General features: G+C 40.9%; 1 protein-coding gene across 1 annotated transcript in view; it reads left to right on the top strand.

The window, feature by feature from the left end:
* The window catches only part of klhl29 (kelch like family member 29), a 240,283-nt gene that overhangs the window by 131,382 nt on the left and 92,799 nt on the right, over nucleotides 1-16,102 (top strand). The window contains exons 7-9 of the mRNA XM_077509773.1: nucleotides 8,190-8,386; nucleotides 10,127-10,239; nucleotides 11,343-11,489. Coding sequence (XP_077365899.1) covers nucleotides 8,190-8,386; nucleotides 10,127-10,239; nucleotides 11,343-11,489 — 457 coding nt within the window. The remainder of the gene's footprint in view (nucleotides 1-8,189; nucleotides 8,387-10,126; nucleotides 10,240-11,342; nucleotides 11,490-16,102) is intronic.

Genomic DNA, 16,102 nt, shown 5'->3' with positions numbered 1-16,102 from the left:
CAAAGTGACCCTAAAATGACTACGTTACACTAAAATGACAGACTACATTTTCCTTTTTTGGAATAGGTTCTTAGGACTTTTTTTGTGGGTCTACTCATGATAGACAAACCCACCAAAATTCATGTTAAGTTAAATATTCCATTAGTTTCATGTTTTAAATGACCACTCATCAAATTTTGCCAGCATGCTCCGCCCACACACAATGATAAAACTAAAAAAATCTTCATGTTTTTAGAGTTGCTGCCCTGTCTAGTTTACACGAGCGGACAAACTCTAGTGGGTTTTTTTTGTCGAATTGTTGCTAGAATGGCCTCTTCAAACCAAAATGGCTGACATAGATTTGTAGGCTTTTGTTCATTAGTCTACTAATTATAGACAAGCCCGACAATCATCATGTTGCTAAGTCCACCTGGCCTCTGGGTCTGAATTTATATATATATAAAAAAAAAAAAATCTGGTTGGTGGTCAGAATGAAGAATGGACCAACATTTTGTCTTAACGTTGTATCACATTTGTGAAGTTGTCTGTCATTATTCCCCAAGCTGGCAGCTAATTCAACCATGTGCATTTTGGCTGATTTGTAGATTTAGAACACACCCACTGTGCTGTCACTCATACTCCATTTTTGTTTGGTGTCTGTGCGTGCAACTGTCAGATAACACCGATCACGTCTTTCATTGGAAATTCCATACATCCCAGATGTCCTCATCCTTGCAGGTGTTTTCAGCTTGACTAACACTTCCTCGGGAGCCAAAATGTTTCCGCTGCTCGCCGTCTTTACTGTACGTGGCGTGTTTGCGGAAGTGCTGAGACATAGGCAAATATAGACGGGCGCAGCGCCTTAAGGGGGAGTTAGCCTCGTTCGCCCCGCGGCCATGGCAAGCTCGTAATCGGCCTGCTTATCAGACGCCCATCTCCGACTCCATCCCCACGTTGCATGCGCTGGCTTTATTTATTACTTTAGTTATAGCGGACATCAGAACTTCTAAAGTCGACTGCATCAAATCTATTTCACTTTTTCTTTGGCTTGTTTGCGGAACTTGTTCCTAAAGCAGAATTGACTATAACGACACGGTATGCAGTTGAGCATGTCACATATCAGTGAAGGTTGTGCACGATCAGACACAAGATGCTGTATCCAAAGTCTTATATTAACGTTGCAATTAATGGTATCGGCATGTTACTTGTTAATAGTCACCGATACTGATACCACTGTTTTAATGCAGTATCGGGGCCTCTGCCGATACCAGTATCGGTATCGGAGCAACACTAATATATTTTTATATATATTATAATATATATATTGAAGTTTGAAGTTTCAATAAACTTCAAACGTGTATATTTCTAGTACTTGTAATTTTTCAAATTTAATTTGTAATTAATGATCAAATTTAACATTTTGTGCAGAAATTTCATTTTAATTTGGGAAAATATTGTATTTTTGTCAAACGTAATTTCAAAACAGTACTAAACATTTTTTTTAAATAGATTTTGGTGAACTACTTATTTTATTCTCTTGAGAAATGTAGCATATTTGCAAGCAAATTTTAAGTTTTCTTTTTCTTTTTTTTTTTTTAATTTGGGAGTAATTTTTAATGTAAACGTTAACTGCAATTTGTCCAGTTAAGATTTTTAATATTTTTAGTATGACATACCGTACAATATAAATGAAAATTTCAAAGAAAAATGTCGTTATTTTAAATAGAATTTGGGATTTTTTTTATAAAATGTGGTATTTGTGTGGTGAAAATTTATGGGATTCTATTTCTATCGAAATTGTAACTTGTTGAAAATAACATTTGATGGTGAAATATAATTGTAAAGTTTTTCAGATTGAATGTGAAATATGTGATTAATATTACATTTAATGGCGAAATATAGCAATTTTGAAAAAAAGAACATTTTGGCATTATCGTGAAATGCAGCGATTTATTTATTTATTTATTTATTTGGCAAAATGTAGTATGCATTTTTTTTTAAATTGAATTAATAACTTATGGTTAAGTACAACATTTTTCTTAGAAAATTGTTTAGCATTCAAAATGATGTAGTTTTTAATTCATGGCTAAAATCCATCCATCCATCCATTTTCTTGATTGCTTATTCCTCACAAGGGTCGCGGGGGGGCTGGAGCCTATCTCAGCTGGCTTTGGGCAGTAGGCGGGGGACACCCTGGACAGGTTGCCAGCCAATCACAGGGCTGGCTAAAATCCATTTCAACTTTTCTCACGTGATTCTGTATTCATCATCAAATCTTTTTTTCTTTTTTTTTTTTTTTGTGGTCACCACCTCTCGACTTATCCAAGACTTGAGATTGGGCTGTACATTTCCAATTCAGACAGGCGATGGAATAGCAGACAAGAGCTTGCGTCTGTGGCAGCCGCGTGCGGCGCTGACGGCTCCACCGGCACGCCAACACAAAAGTCTGCCTTTGACCTTGACGAGAGCGGGGAACCCATGCGAGGGGCCCCGACGGTTGTCGGCGGGGGGTTGAGCAGCCGTCCGTCACTCGATGTCTCCTGCGGGATTCTTATCCGGGATGCGGGCCCATCATTTATGCGTGAAGGTGCAAAGCACCGAAAAGACACCTGAGCTTGACAGTTTAATAAGCACAAACGCTCATGAATCACTTCATTGATTGTGGGAGCGCTTTCATCTGTTGTCATAACTCTTGTCACTTTTCATGCTAGTTGGCTTAAAAGAGACATTTGGCTCATTTTGCCGTCGCAAGTAGTTGTTATGCCTAATGAAGTTAATGGAACAGCTTTCACTTTTGTTGGTTTTCAACTCGGGGTTTAAATACACACTTCCTTATTTTTGCTCAAGCACTACAAGTGGCTTCACTTTAATGGGGTACTTGACTCATTGAACAATTTTCAGCAGTGAAAAGTTCATAATTAATTTGATAACTTCATTTTTTCCATGCACGATTGATACCTTTAAAAAGTAATTTTTCTACTTCCTGATGATGACATCACCTGTGCTGAGGAAGTAGGTACCGGCCAATCATGGCTCACCTGATTTCTGGGTTTGGTCAGTAAACTGAGCCTTGATTGGTTGTGACCTACTTCCTCAGCACAGGTGATGTCATCATCAGTTGACAGTAAGTAGAAAAATTACGTTTTAAAGGTGGTATTACTTGAACAAAACAAAAAACAAAAAAAATCAAGTTACCACATTAATTACATACAAAATATTCACTTTTTACTGTATCCCTTGAATATTTTCTAAGTTAATCTTACTTTACATATATATATATATATATATATATATGGCATAATTTATATACACATATGTATGTATAGACGCACACATAAAATATACACGTACATGCGTACATATTTAGTAATATTTCATGATCATTGTTATACTGGTGGGAAAATGTAGAATTTTTGTATACGTTTTCATTTTTTTTTTTTTTTATTGTGAAATAGCAATGTGGCAAAATAGTGTATTTAATTACATTTACAATTACAATATTTCTATTTTTTTAATCATTTACAATTATTGGGAAAAACATTTTTGCGGCAAAATGTTCACATTTTTGTATTTCATAGGAAAATACAACATTTTGTGACATTCAATTAGATGATTTATTTAATTGTAATTTGTATTTTGTTGGCATTACTTTGTTCTAGCTTCACTTTTTAGTAATGTTGATTTTATAATGGAATGCTTCCCCTTTTGTACAATTTCTGATTAATTTTTTGGAATATGTTGCTCCCTGATACCCAAAGGATGCAAATACGCACATTCGCCCCCTCGTCACCCCACCCCTCCTAAAATACATGACCTTTCCTCTTAAAGGGCCAGTGCGCCGAGCAGGCTGACAGATCATGGCCTGTAATTCCATTTCACCCATCAGCATTTTCCAATAAGCGCGCTCGCTTGGCATTTAATTTATGGCATCCGGCCGCATTTTCTGCATCACCACAACCACGCGGCGCCAAAACCTCTGAGCCGGTCTGACACGTTCGTCCTCTCTCGCTGTGCGAAACCGACCGCTCGACTCACCCCGAGGGGAGGACAGGAATTTGTCCAATTCCCCACAGATTTATGTGTAATAGTTTTTGTTCTAGTTGCTCCCCATAGCGAGACGAGTCTTCGCACTTTTATTTGGACTGCGGTTTCGGTCACCTTTTCACAAAGTTTCATATCAAAGATAATTTTTGTGCAGGCACCTTGCGTTCCGTAAAGTGACTTTTTGTGATACATGGGAACAGGATAAGTTGAAATATGGAAGTACAGACACAGGAAGTCAGCCATTTTGTGTGCTTGCATGGCGGTGACGCTTGATTTGCCATCAAAACAACATGATAATATTAGGTTGACTTTGAAAATTTGGCCCCTAAAGACGGTTTCATTTAGCAACATGAAATTTGGTAGGCATGCCCATCGTTAGAAGACCCACAAAAGTCTCAAGAAGCCATGGCGGGAAAGACACAGGAAGTCAGCCATCTTATGTTGTTGCGTAAGGTTTCACCGTATAAAAAAAAAAATATATATATATATATATAATTCTAACAGGTTATCTTTAAAAATTCAGCCCCCAAAGCCAGTTTCACTGAGCTGGGAAAAATATGGTTATTGAGTAAATTTGTTATGAGTAAATTTGACTCTATTTTGAGTGGGAACAAATAGACTCGGTTTTAGAGTAATATTTACGCTAGGAAGAGAGTAAAATAAAAATAAATAAATAAATAAAATAAAACTCACTCAAGGGTTGAGGTTCGGACTTAGGACCTTCAGCTTGGGAGACAGCCAATCTACTCCGAGCCACGCAGCTCCTGTTTTCTGCTCGTATATCTCTCATGTCAGCTGCAGCTGATACCATGAGTGCATGGAATCTTCCGAACTTGCAACAGACCAAAAATGATCTTTGGTCTCTTGGAGAAACGCAAACAGTAGGAGGGGCATAGCTCAGGTGGTAGTGTGGCTGTCTCCCAAGCTGAAGGTCGTGATTTCGAACCTCAACTCTTGGGTGAGTTTTATTTTTTCATTTATTTTCATTTTACTTTGAAATTGAGTCTATTTGGTCCCTATCTAAATAGTCAAATTTAGTTTACGCTACAGAATTTACAGGAAGTCAGCCATTTTTGTTTGCAATTACTTGATTTCAGGATAATTTTAGCCATGACGAGGAGTCCTTCTATGTTTCACTTGCCATCTTTATCATGAGTGGACCCACAAAAATGTCTCAGGAAGCTTTGCCCAAAAAGACACCAGAAGTGTCCCGTTTTGGTTAGAAGTGGTTCATTTTGACCATTTGCAAGGCTCCCTAACAAGCTTACTCCACCTTTTGTGTGATTGCTACCAAATTAGAATCCAGAATCCTCCACAGATGGGCCCGAATTGTTCATTTCTGTCATTGCGTGTGGGTGGAGTGTGCTGGTGAAGTTGCGTGCACGTGTCCCCTAATGTGTGTGTTGTGCTTGGCCTCCATTCTGCTCTCCCTCTCGGAAAAGTGTAGCATTTTTTTTTCCCCCCACAAACAGATCCCACCATCCGAGCGTAGCTCATCTCGACACTTCTTCACTCGCCGTCCTCCCGCCTCCATTTTTCACACGAGCGCAATCAGACGCTAGCCTCCTTTTTTCAGACGCTCCATAACGTTTTCCCGCGGCCACTCCGGCCTCTTCCTGCTGCACTAATTGACCGGGCTGATGCTCTTTATTTTTTTTTATTTTTTTTTATTTATAACTTTTAACTCCATCCTCCCGCCATCATTTTGACCCTCCCTTTCTTTCTTCCCACCTGCCCACCTCCCTCCGCTCCCCCCTGCAGGCAGGCCTTTGTGCGGGATAAAGGTCAATAACGCTATGTGGCTTTTTGCTTTGCAGGAGGACAAAACATTTAAAAATAAATACAAAAAAAAAACGCTTTGGGTTTTTGCAGCCATGCGGAGACAATTAAATGTCTTTTCATTTTTTAATTCTTTATTTTTGGATGTCCTTCTCACTTCCCCCTCCCTCCCTGAGTGCGCTTCAAATGCCAACTAATGTCTTTGAGTTCATACACTACAGGATATTATTGCAGGTGTGATGGTGGTGGGCTTTTTTTGGGGGGGTTGGAAGTTGGGGGTATCTCTTATTGAAAAGTCATGGGACAACACAACCCCTCCCTGTTAAGGATGGCTGCTGGCTCCCTGTGGAAGAACCGTCTCACCCCTGCCTCACCCCCTTTCTTCCTCTTATTTTATTGTCCTCTTCCTGTCCCACCATCCTTTTGTCTCGTTGTTGATTTGCTGTCCTTCTCTTTTATCCAGTCCATCAAGCATTTGCATTATAAATGCTGTAAAATAATTGTATTTTCATGTATTTTTCCCCATAATCATGATTTATTAGGGGTGTGAATTGCCTAGTACCTGGCGATTCGATCCGCGTCACAATTCATAGGTCATGATTTGATTCGATGCCGATTAATCTGTAAGTCGGTTATTGTGATTTTTTTTTTTTTAACTCAAATTTTGAAAATACAAATCAGTAAACTTGAACATGTACACTGTAAAATTCGTATGAAAATGCATTTACTTATCTGAAACTTCAACACTCTTTAACAAACGGGTTACAACAGCATTAAAAATAAGAATATTAAGTCTTAATGTTTCATTAATATAACATTCTTCCATGCTTAAAGTGTGAGAGGGTAAGACTTTAAATATATGCATCAAAAATTAATCTTTCAACATCGTTTCTGCTGCATATTCAATCGATACAAGAATTGTGTGCTGTAATATCGCCGAATCGATTTTTTTAACAACCCTATTCATTTTTTTAGTAAAATATTTTTCATTATGTAATTTGTCAAATTGTAATTATTACAAATGAAAAGGATGTTCGATACCACTTAGTTTTCTCGACTGATACTAGTAAGATTATGCACTCTGAGTCCTCAATGATACGGATACCAAGTACCGATACCATTAGCATGTTTGATGCGTAATAAAATTTCCCCCCAAAAAAACAATAACAGATAAGACCTATAACCTGTAGTGTTTTTTCCTTAGAATTGCATGAAATTAATGGCAATTTTCTATTCTACTCATTTCTACTTCCTGATCATAAAACGGGCATCGCAAGCACCGATACTTTGGAATGAGCCCGATACCTGGTATCGATACTCGCCCACCCCTAACAGTTAAAAACGTTTTAGTAAATAATCAAATAAAAAATAAAGTGCATGAGTATGTGTAAGAGTAAAGTGCATGTTTTCAAATACTGTATATCAACTAATCAGTTCATTATAATTGGTTTTAAATAGATAGCATTTTGTTATTTAAAAAAAAAAGTTATACATATTTTACCTATTTTTTCACACACTCAACCAACTCGTCCGTAAACGTCAGCTTTACATGTGCCAGGCATATTTTACTAGCAGTGTGGTGTATGTTGTTTCTTCTAATGACTTCTACCACTATCTTTATTCTATTTTATTTAATTTTTTAGGGAAGTGTTTATTTTGTATACTGTTAATTTAACACGGACGACCCATCTGGCAATTAATTGGAGCGTGGCGTCTATTTAACTTAACGTTTCCGTTGTCAACGTTTTAGTAACAATCACTCACAAACCTTTTACACCAAATACCATTAAAAAGATGTATTTTTTCCGAGTTTTCCTGAACGCATCATCAATTGTGTGCGCTTATGATTTCAAATTCAACAAAGTGGATCCAGCAGCAGCAAAAAAATAATAAATAAAGGCCAAATCTTGATTGACGCTTTGAAAGGGCCTCCATCCATCTTAATACCGACCACTTTTCATATGTCCATGGCCGCAGGGAGGGGAGTTAAAGTGGTTGCGGGTGGGAGGGGGGCGTTCCATTTATTTTGCCCTTGAGTGGATTATTGTTTCACATGGGACATTAAACATGGGTGGTGAGGTGTTACTTACCACCCTAATACCTCCCCCGCGGGCATCCGCCGCCGCGTGGACAAATCGCCGTCATTCGAGCCCGGCCCGAGTAGCACATACTCCACTACTCCTGCCTCCCAGCCTTGGGGGAGGTATCATATAATCGTTTTATATGTAGGTAATCTCCTGCCTATTCGCGGTTCGCTATTTGCTGAATTCACAGTTTGTTTCAGATAAATACAAATCCCCAAATTCTCACCCTTTGTCTCCCCTGCGGAGCTCGCCCTCTCAAACCCGACTCTCTCTCTTTCTCTGTGCTGCGATTGGTCGGAGCAGGTCGTCGGGGGAGACGCGCAACGGCGAGATGCTGAAGCTGAGCATGAGTAACATCAGCGCCGACGTTCTGGAACAGCTGCTGGAATTCGTCTACACGGGCTCGCTGGTCATCGATTCGGCCAACGCCAAGACGCTGTTGGAAGCCGCCAACAAGTTCCAGTTCAACACCTTCTGCAAAGTTTGCGTCTCTTTCCTAGGTGGGTGTAAGAAGTTGAGTTTGACAAGACAGTTTCACCACATTAAATTTTTTCGGCACGTCTGTCACAAAAAAATTCATGCTTGAAAAGACACAGGAAGTCAGCCATTTTGGTTTCAAGGCAGCCATTTTAGCCACATTTTAGGTAGAGGTTTTCGCCATAAAACACAGAGCTATAAAAATTAAAAAATTCAGCCTCCAAAGCTGGTGTCACCTAAAAAGTTTGCAAAAGACTTTGTTGGGGGACCGTAATAATGGAAAAAAAAGAGCCTCAAATGTCAGTATTTGCATTCCATCTCATGAGTTGTTTGGAGTATGGCGAACACGAGGGAAGCGTATGTCGACAAAAAGGTCAGAGGCGAGCGAGCGGAGAAAAGAAAACGGCAGAAACAGCGCTTATTGATTTGTTTTCCTCTATTTGGGCCAAACAACACACAAAAAAGAAAAAGCAAACATGGAAGCCATTTGTAGACTTCATTTCCTCTGAGACGTCAATTCATTCCGCCTCGACAACATTCATGACATTTTAACACATTAGAGCGAAGGGGTGGGGGGGGCGGGTTGTGTTCAGGTACAAGCGTTTGTCCTTGAGAGAGGAGAAAGCGTGTCAAATGTTAACGTCTCCTCTTGTCGACCTACTTTTGACTTTCTTTGATGTTAATGCACACATCATGACGGATACTTGCAAGGAAACATTTGTTAGCGTCAAAATCTTGAAAGTGGTTCAGTGTTGTGTGTAAACAGGTCGTAGTGTGCATGCCAGGCCACTAGTTGGCAGCGACTTTGTAATTAAGTGACCTTTTTATGGTCATTTTTGGCCGTTTTTGGTTTGCTTTTGCTCTTTTGACAAATGTATCATAAATTGTCAGCTTGCGACTAAATTTGAACCACTGAATCTTCAGTTTTCATTATTGCGAGTAGATAGTGCAAAGTTTGATGACACATCATAAAGAAATACAAATCATTCAGTTCTTGACCAACGCCACTGCCTAAGGTTTTAAGCCTAAGCAGTTCTTGAAAACAACAAACTGTTTTCTGGTGGTAACGGCTGTTTCTGTGCCGCATCATTCGTCTGCTGGCTTGTGTTTTGGCTTTGCCTTTTGTTGACCGCTATTTATTTTAGGGCACGCCACATTTGCCCATCAAAATAAAAAGAGGCCTGGCGTGGCCCCCTCTTGAGGGCAATTATTTAATCAGCCTCTTTCATGGGGCCAATTCATCCATCCGTCTGATTGCATTTTGATTACAAAAGTTCTTTTTACTCTTTTGATTAATAGATGTTTACGTTAAAAACAAACTCTTGTAAAAGATCAGAAGTGTTCGTAAGCTCTCCTCCTGCTGGTCATTTGGAGATCTGCCTCTTTAATGTTGCCCTGGCTAATCCCTAATCCTACTCCCTGCGATCGATTCCTGCCCTGTTTGTTTGTCCCGAGAGGCGTTTGGAGTTATTAGACGTGCCGAGGTAGCCAGAAAGCTGATAAGCTGTGACACAATCCCTCGACATCATCTTCGACGTCCACCATCTTGCTATCGACCTAATCAATCTGTCTGTGTTCTCCCCTCGTGGGTCTTCTGATTTGACCTTCTTCTTCTTCTGCCTCCTCTTCTTTGTCTTATTTCTCTTCTTCTTCATGATCTGGTCAACGACCTGTTTTCCCGTTAGGTCATATTCGTGTGAACTAGCATTTGTGTGCAGTGTGAAATCCTAAATCATCTTCTCTGTCTTCATCCTCGGCTGCAGAGAAACAGCTGACGGCAGCAAACTGCCTGGGAGTGCTGGCCATGGCGGAGGCCATGACTTGCACAGAGCTGCACAACATGGCCAAAGCCTTTGCGCTGCAGAACTTCCCTGAGGTAAGACTCGGAACGGGACCCTGAATTCATTTTTGTTCTATGTTTGATGCAAAATGATGCAAGACACTTAACCCCCGGGCCTGATGCCCAACATATGTTCTTTAGAACCGTATTGATTTTCAATGATAGTTGATCCAAGACCTTTGAGTTGGCTAGGGTCTGACGATTAATACATGGCTCTTGTCCACACTTCCATTGCTGCAGTTTTCAACTTCCCGAAGCCTTCAGGAATAACCGTTATTTTGTGTCAGATCAAGAACGCACGATGGAACGTACAGATCAAATTAAAAACGTGTTCTCTGGCCACTCAAACGTGAGATCATATTTTCTTTGGACGGTCCTGTATTATCTGTTCTTGCTCTGATCAAGAAACCGACTGATTTCTAATCTCATTTGGTCAAAAATATTTAAAGTAACTGGGGTCTCAGATCAGGTCGTGGAACTTGTCCATGCCAGGCCAACAGCCATTTTCAACTCTGCCAGAGCAAAAGCTCTCGCTGGGGTCTGAGATCACAACATCAGCCTCGCCTCCACCCAGCCAGCCTTCAGAAATGACCCTGTGGATTTCAATGCCATTTACTTCAAGATATCTCAGAAGGCAGAGATTAAAGATGAAATCGTATTTGGCCGCACTCTGGTCCCAATTTGCAATCAATTGTAATTTAGGATGACTAATTTTCTGTGCCAGGTGCAGACATATTGAGTCATTTAAGTCAATGATTTAAAATCGGTTTATGTTCCATAGAACTAAGAAAGCTGTTGATTTGTGTTCCCCCAATTCCATTTGGCTGCTTGGTCTTGCAAAATGAAGGATCTTTTATGCCGGAACAGCAGTTTTTCTGTGAAAGAGGGGAGTTTGATATACTCCTTCTTTGGTTATTTATAATGTGATGGATATTTATTGGAAAATGTAGTCAGACAGAACGAGGTTTGAGAGAGAGAACGGAGGGAAAAAGACACAAAAAATAATAACAATACATGGGAGTTGGGGTCTATCTTGTACAGTTTATTCTGAAGAGATGCACCAATTAGCTTGGTCAACTTAATTAAAAGTCAGCTTGTCATTTTAGTTAATGGCTGAAGTCCACTTTTCTGGCAATCAGGTGGCGGGACAGGAAGAGATTCTGAGCGTTTCCAAGGATGGCCTGGTGGCCTACCTGTCCAACGACAGCCTCAACACCAAAGCGGAGGAGTTGGTGTACGAGACGGTCATCAAGTGGATCAAGCGGGATTCCGGCTCCAGAGTTCAGGTAAGGAAAGATAAATCGAATTGTTTTGCCTTCGGAATGTTTTCTTGGTTCCTCATGAGAAACCAAAGGGCAAACACACAACCACTGCCCTGGTCTGTTTGTTTGTTTGTTTGTTTGTCCGCGAAGTGTCAGAAGATTCCGAGAGTCAGTTCATCACAATCAAAGGTTGCATCCTCAAGATGGATATCGACAGCAGGGAAGAGCAGGTCAAAAATCAAGATGTTGCGCGGAATCGATAAAAGCCTCAAGGTCGACGTGTCATCTCCAGACGGGGTCGGCGCAAAAACAACCATCGACTGAGAGTCACGAACGGTTAAAATCTCAGGTCATGAGATTTGTATTGATTCCGGTGGTGAACACCGCAAACGCAAAAGCGCTGATTTTTATGGCCTGTTTAAAAATGGAAGCGAGATTAGCAGATAAATTGCCGGCCATCCGTCATTGGGAGAGCCATCCATCCTGAGCGATGTCGTCTTGTCCGCGAGCGCTGGCCTGCATCCGCCGGTTCAGACGTCCAAAATCAATGTTACCCTGTCGGCACCTACATCATTATTCCTGATTCTGCGTTTAGCGTTGCACGTTTGATCTGCGGTCCTATCGCATTATCGTCAAGGGCTCTTAGCGTCTGAGCAAGGTGCTAGTGATGGTCTGATGTGAAGGCCTGTAGACATTTTATGGAATTACGGAGAGACAAATTGACTCGTATTTAGCATCACACGATGTCGTCTTAAATAAGTGATGGAGGTGCTAAACTGTAGTGTAGTATAAGAGACAGGATGGTGTGGATGGATACCTAATTCTAGGAAATATGACAAACTTGTACATCTTTTTGTCCCTCTCTATAGTATTTTAGGTCTACCTTTTCCATTATTGGTGAGGAAGGTAGTTCCAGTCAGATCGCCCATCTGCTAATGTTCAGCTTAGGTGAGCGGGACGCTACCATTAGCATTCGACGGCCGGAGGGGGAAAATGGTGCAGTTGTTTTTCCAAATGGCGAAAAACATTGGGCATAGTGTAAAGAATCATTTTTCAGAACAAACGTGCATCTTTTTTTGTACGCATTTATGCTAAAACAAATGATTTCATTATAGAAACCTCCCCATTAAGTTTCGAAACACTTGGTTTGTAATTCTGTGACTAAAACAATACTGATGTATAATTGTGGGTCAAAACCTCCAACCTCCTCGGCCCAGCAATCTCGCCCTCTAATGCAGTGCTTCTCAAATAGTGGGGCGGGCCCCCCCAGGGGGGCGCGAGGCTCCATCAAGGGGGGCGCGTTTGACCTCGGGGAACATGCTTTTTTATTTTTGTATTTTTATTTTTTATTTTTTTTTACTGTCCTAGAATAAAGTGCAATTGCACCTCCACTACATTAGGGGGCAGTGGCGCTCTCATTATTGGCAGAGTGTGCGCAGGGAGCATTCGTTCGGTGGTGTAGGGAGTTTGTTTGCACTGAGCATGTGCACTTTGCACACAGAAAAAAATATATATATAAATTCTGCAATTTTTGTTTTGCAGGTTAGTTTTTTTTTTTTTTTTTTTTTTTTTAATATTGTGCTCCTGAGTTAATGTTGGTGATCAATTTGAATGCATTATTATTTATTGATTTTATGTAATTTTTCTTTTTCCGTATCATATGGTTTGACATGGTCAGTCAAAAAATGTTTATAGTTTAAGGATTTAATTTTATTTTTGAATTTCAGATGCACTTTAAATCTTTTCTGTTACAGTTAATAAAGCTATTATTTGTTGTAAGGTCCATATTTCTTTCTTTTTTATTCTCTTATACATTAATACGGATACAGTTATGCAGAGGTGTGGGCATGACAGAAAATAATTGAGAAGCACTGCTCTAATGGAAGGCGGGGTTGTTCCGAAAAAGTGGACTTGGGAGGGGGGCGGGAAAAAAATGGAACATTTTTCCGCTTGTCTGAACAAGCCATCCACATATTCCTGAGACACGAGACCCCGGGTCACCTTGCGTTTGAGCCAAGAAGAAGAAGGTACAGAAGATTGCAAAGATTAAAAAAAAAAAAATGGGGAGAAACAATCCAAGCGTAAGAAGAGGCGACTTCGAATCTTGTACCCTGACCTCCTCGGGTGAGAACCGAAACGCGCCTCATGCGGATGCTTCCGCCGTGCCGCATTCATGGTCCACATCCGCCGGCGCTTCATCCCCGGGCGGAAAATCACTCCTGCGGAACCTGTGACAACTTTTAATGACATGTCAGGGCACAATGTCGCCACGTGACTTTTAAGCCGTCAGCTAGTCACTGTGTGTGTGCGACTTTACATTCATCTCAGCACACCCCCCGTTTTGTGTGTCTTAAGCTGCGGGCTATATAGCGGAAAAGTGGCATATTGAACACGGCGGGTAAATAATATGCAATTTTCTCTTTCCGCTACCCTGTCAGCTAGCGTCTGAAGGCGGCAGGAAACAAGGCATGGACATCGCTTAGAGACGGAAGAGAGCATTAGAGTGTGTAACCCAGTGAAATTGCATGTATTTCTAGCGGGGCTAAAACGACCCTGAACAAAATTCCCTCAGAAGCGCACCCTGTAGAGTTAAAAAATGAGTATCTAAGGGAGACAATCACAAGAAGGAGTCATGCCTTATGACTTATGACAAAACTATCAATCATCCTTTTTCCACGTCAAATTTATTTTGCATTACTCTCCCAAATGTTCCATGGTAAAAAAGCGTAAAACCTTTTAAATACAGTGGTCTCCAAATCCGTCAAATCACATTTTGGCGTCATTTTGGTTTGAAGCAGCCTAATTCCAGGCCCAAACGATCCCAAATCGGAAGCAGGTATTATGGAAACCTTGGTTAGCTTTCTAATAAACTCCAGAGCACTTTTCGACCCGCGTGCATTCATCAGACTCGGTTCAATTTCCATTCATTATCCAAGGTTGCCGATTGCTTGGTCTATCAAAACAACATAATGACGACTGCTTCTTCTCAACGCTATAAAAGCAGCCAAAGTGGCGTCGGAAGACGGCAACTCAGGCGTTTCATTCCTCTCTGAAGGACGATTGTGGCACACGCAAAGTTCTTCGTCTCCCAAAAAATACAATTAACCCCACTTAATGACGCGTGGCGATGGGTCCTTTGCGCTTTTGAACTCGAAAGACAACGGCTAAATGAAAAGCGACATCACAGGTAAAATGGGGTCATTTTTGTCATCTTAGACGACGGGGAATCAGTTTAAATATGCACACACATACACACGCTCACACACTGCCTCAAAGCACTTTTGTCCTCTGATATTCATTCTCATATCATTTGTTCTGGCATTCCAAAAAAAAAATCCTGTAGAGAAAAGACGAAGAAAATTACATCAGCTTATTACGAGAGTCCCACATAAGCACATAAAGTAATACCTTTAACTGTGTTCATTTGGCCCGGGGACCGCAAATGTCGTGCCGGGACATTGTTATTTCCTCTAATGGCTGAGCCGTTTTTTTTTTTTTTTTTTTATCAGGCAAAACACACCATTAAGTGTCCTTTTTAGCCGTGTTACAGTCGCTGGCCACTTTCCAAAGACACAATTAATCAGCCTCTTTTGTCACCTGGCCAGATAGGAGCCGCTATGAAATGAAATGTCAACGTGAGGCCTAATGGAGGTCCCATTCAGGCTTTTGGCAGAGACTGGCCTTCGGTAATTGAACGAGTGCGGTGGCGATACAAAGGACTTCTGAGTGAAAGCGAGGACGAGTGTCCCGCTGTCACCGCTGTCGGAAAAACGTTGCAGGAAAGCTTTAAGTCTGATCATATGCTGATAAAAGTTGGCTATTATGCAAGCTTTAACGTCAACAGAGGATAAAAAAAAGATTTGCAATTAACTTTTGTCGACCTGATACCTGGGTTAACTTTGCTAGTGGTTATCTACCAACCGAAGGTTTTGGCTTCAGTCCATGACCATCAAGCGTCCTTCTAAACGAGGAGTTAAAGTGCTTTGAGTACCTTTCAAGGTAGAAAAGTGCTATGCATGTGAAAGCCCATTTGTAATTTAGCATTTATAAAGTCTCCAGAAAGAGTTTTTCTTTGAAGGACCTTTGGAAATGGTTAAATGGCTGCCAAATAGCTGCTTCAAACCAAAGTCTCAGACTTCCTGTGGCTTTTCATGCATGGCTTCTTGAGACCTTTTTTTTTTTTTTTTTTTGTGAGTCTACTCATGATAGATATTCCTACCAAATTCCTTTTTGCTACATGAAACTTAGCTTTGGGGGCTAAATTTTTAAACTCACCGACAAACTTTGCCGCCGTGCTCCACCCAAGCTCAGTCCAGGTCAAGTTTGAGTCGCAAAGGTCCGAGTCAATTTGAGCCACAAAGGTCCAAGTCAAGTCCAAGTCACAAATGTCCGAGCCCAAGTCAAGTCCGAGTCACAAATGTCCAAGTGAAGTCCGAGTCGCAAATGTCCGAGTCCAAGTCACAAATGTCCGAGCTTCTGAGCTCTCTTTTGTGGGGAAAAAAAAAAATGTCAGAGCCCAAGTCACATATGTCTAAGTCACATACATCCGAGTCCAAGTCAAGTTCGAGTCACATACGTACGAGTCTGAGTCACATGCGTCCGAGTCCAAGTCTAATCTGAGTCACATGCGTCCGAGT

Source organism: Festucalex cinctus, chromosome 21 (assembly GCF_051991245.1).
Source record: "Festucalex cinctus isolate MCC-2025b chromosome 21, RoL_Fcin_1.0, whole genome shotgun sequence".
Taxonomy (NCBI): Eukaryota; Metazoa; Chordata; class Actinopteri; order Syngnathiformes; family Syngnathidae; genus Festucalex; species Festucalex cinctus.
Note: the sequence above shows the minus strand (reverse complement) of the source record. Positions and strands in the feature narration are given on the sequence as shown.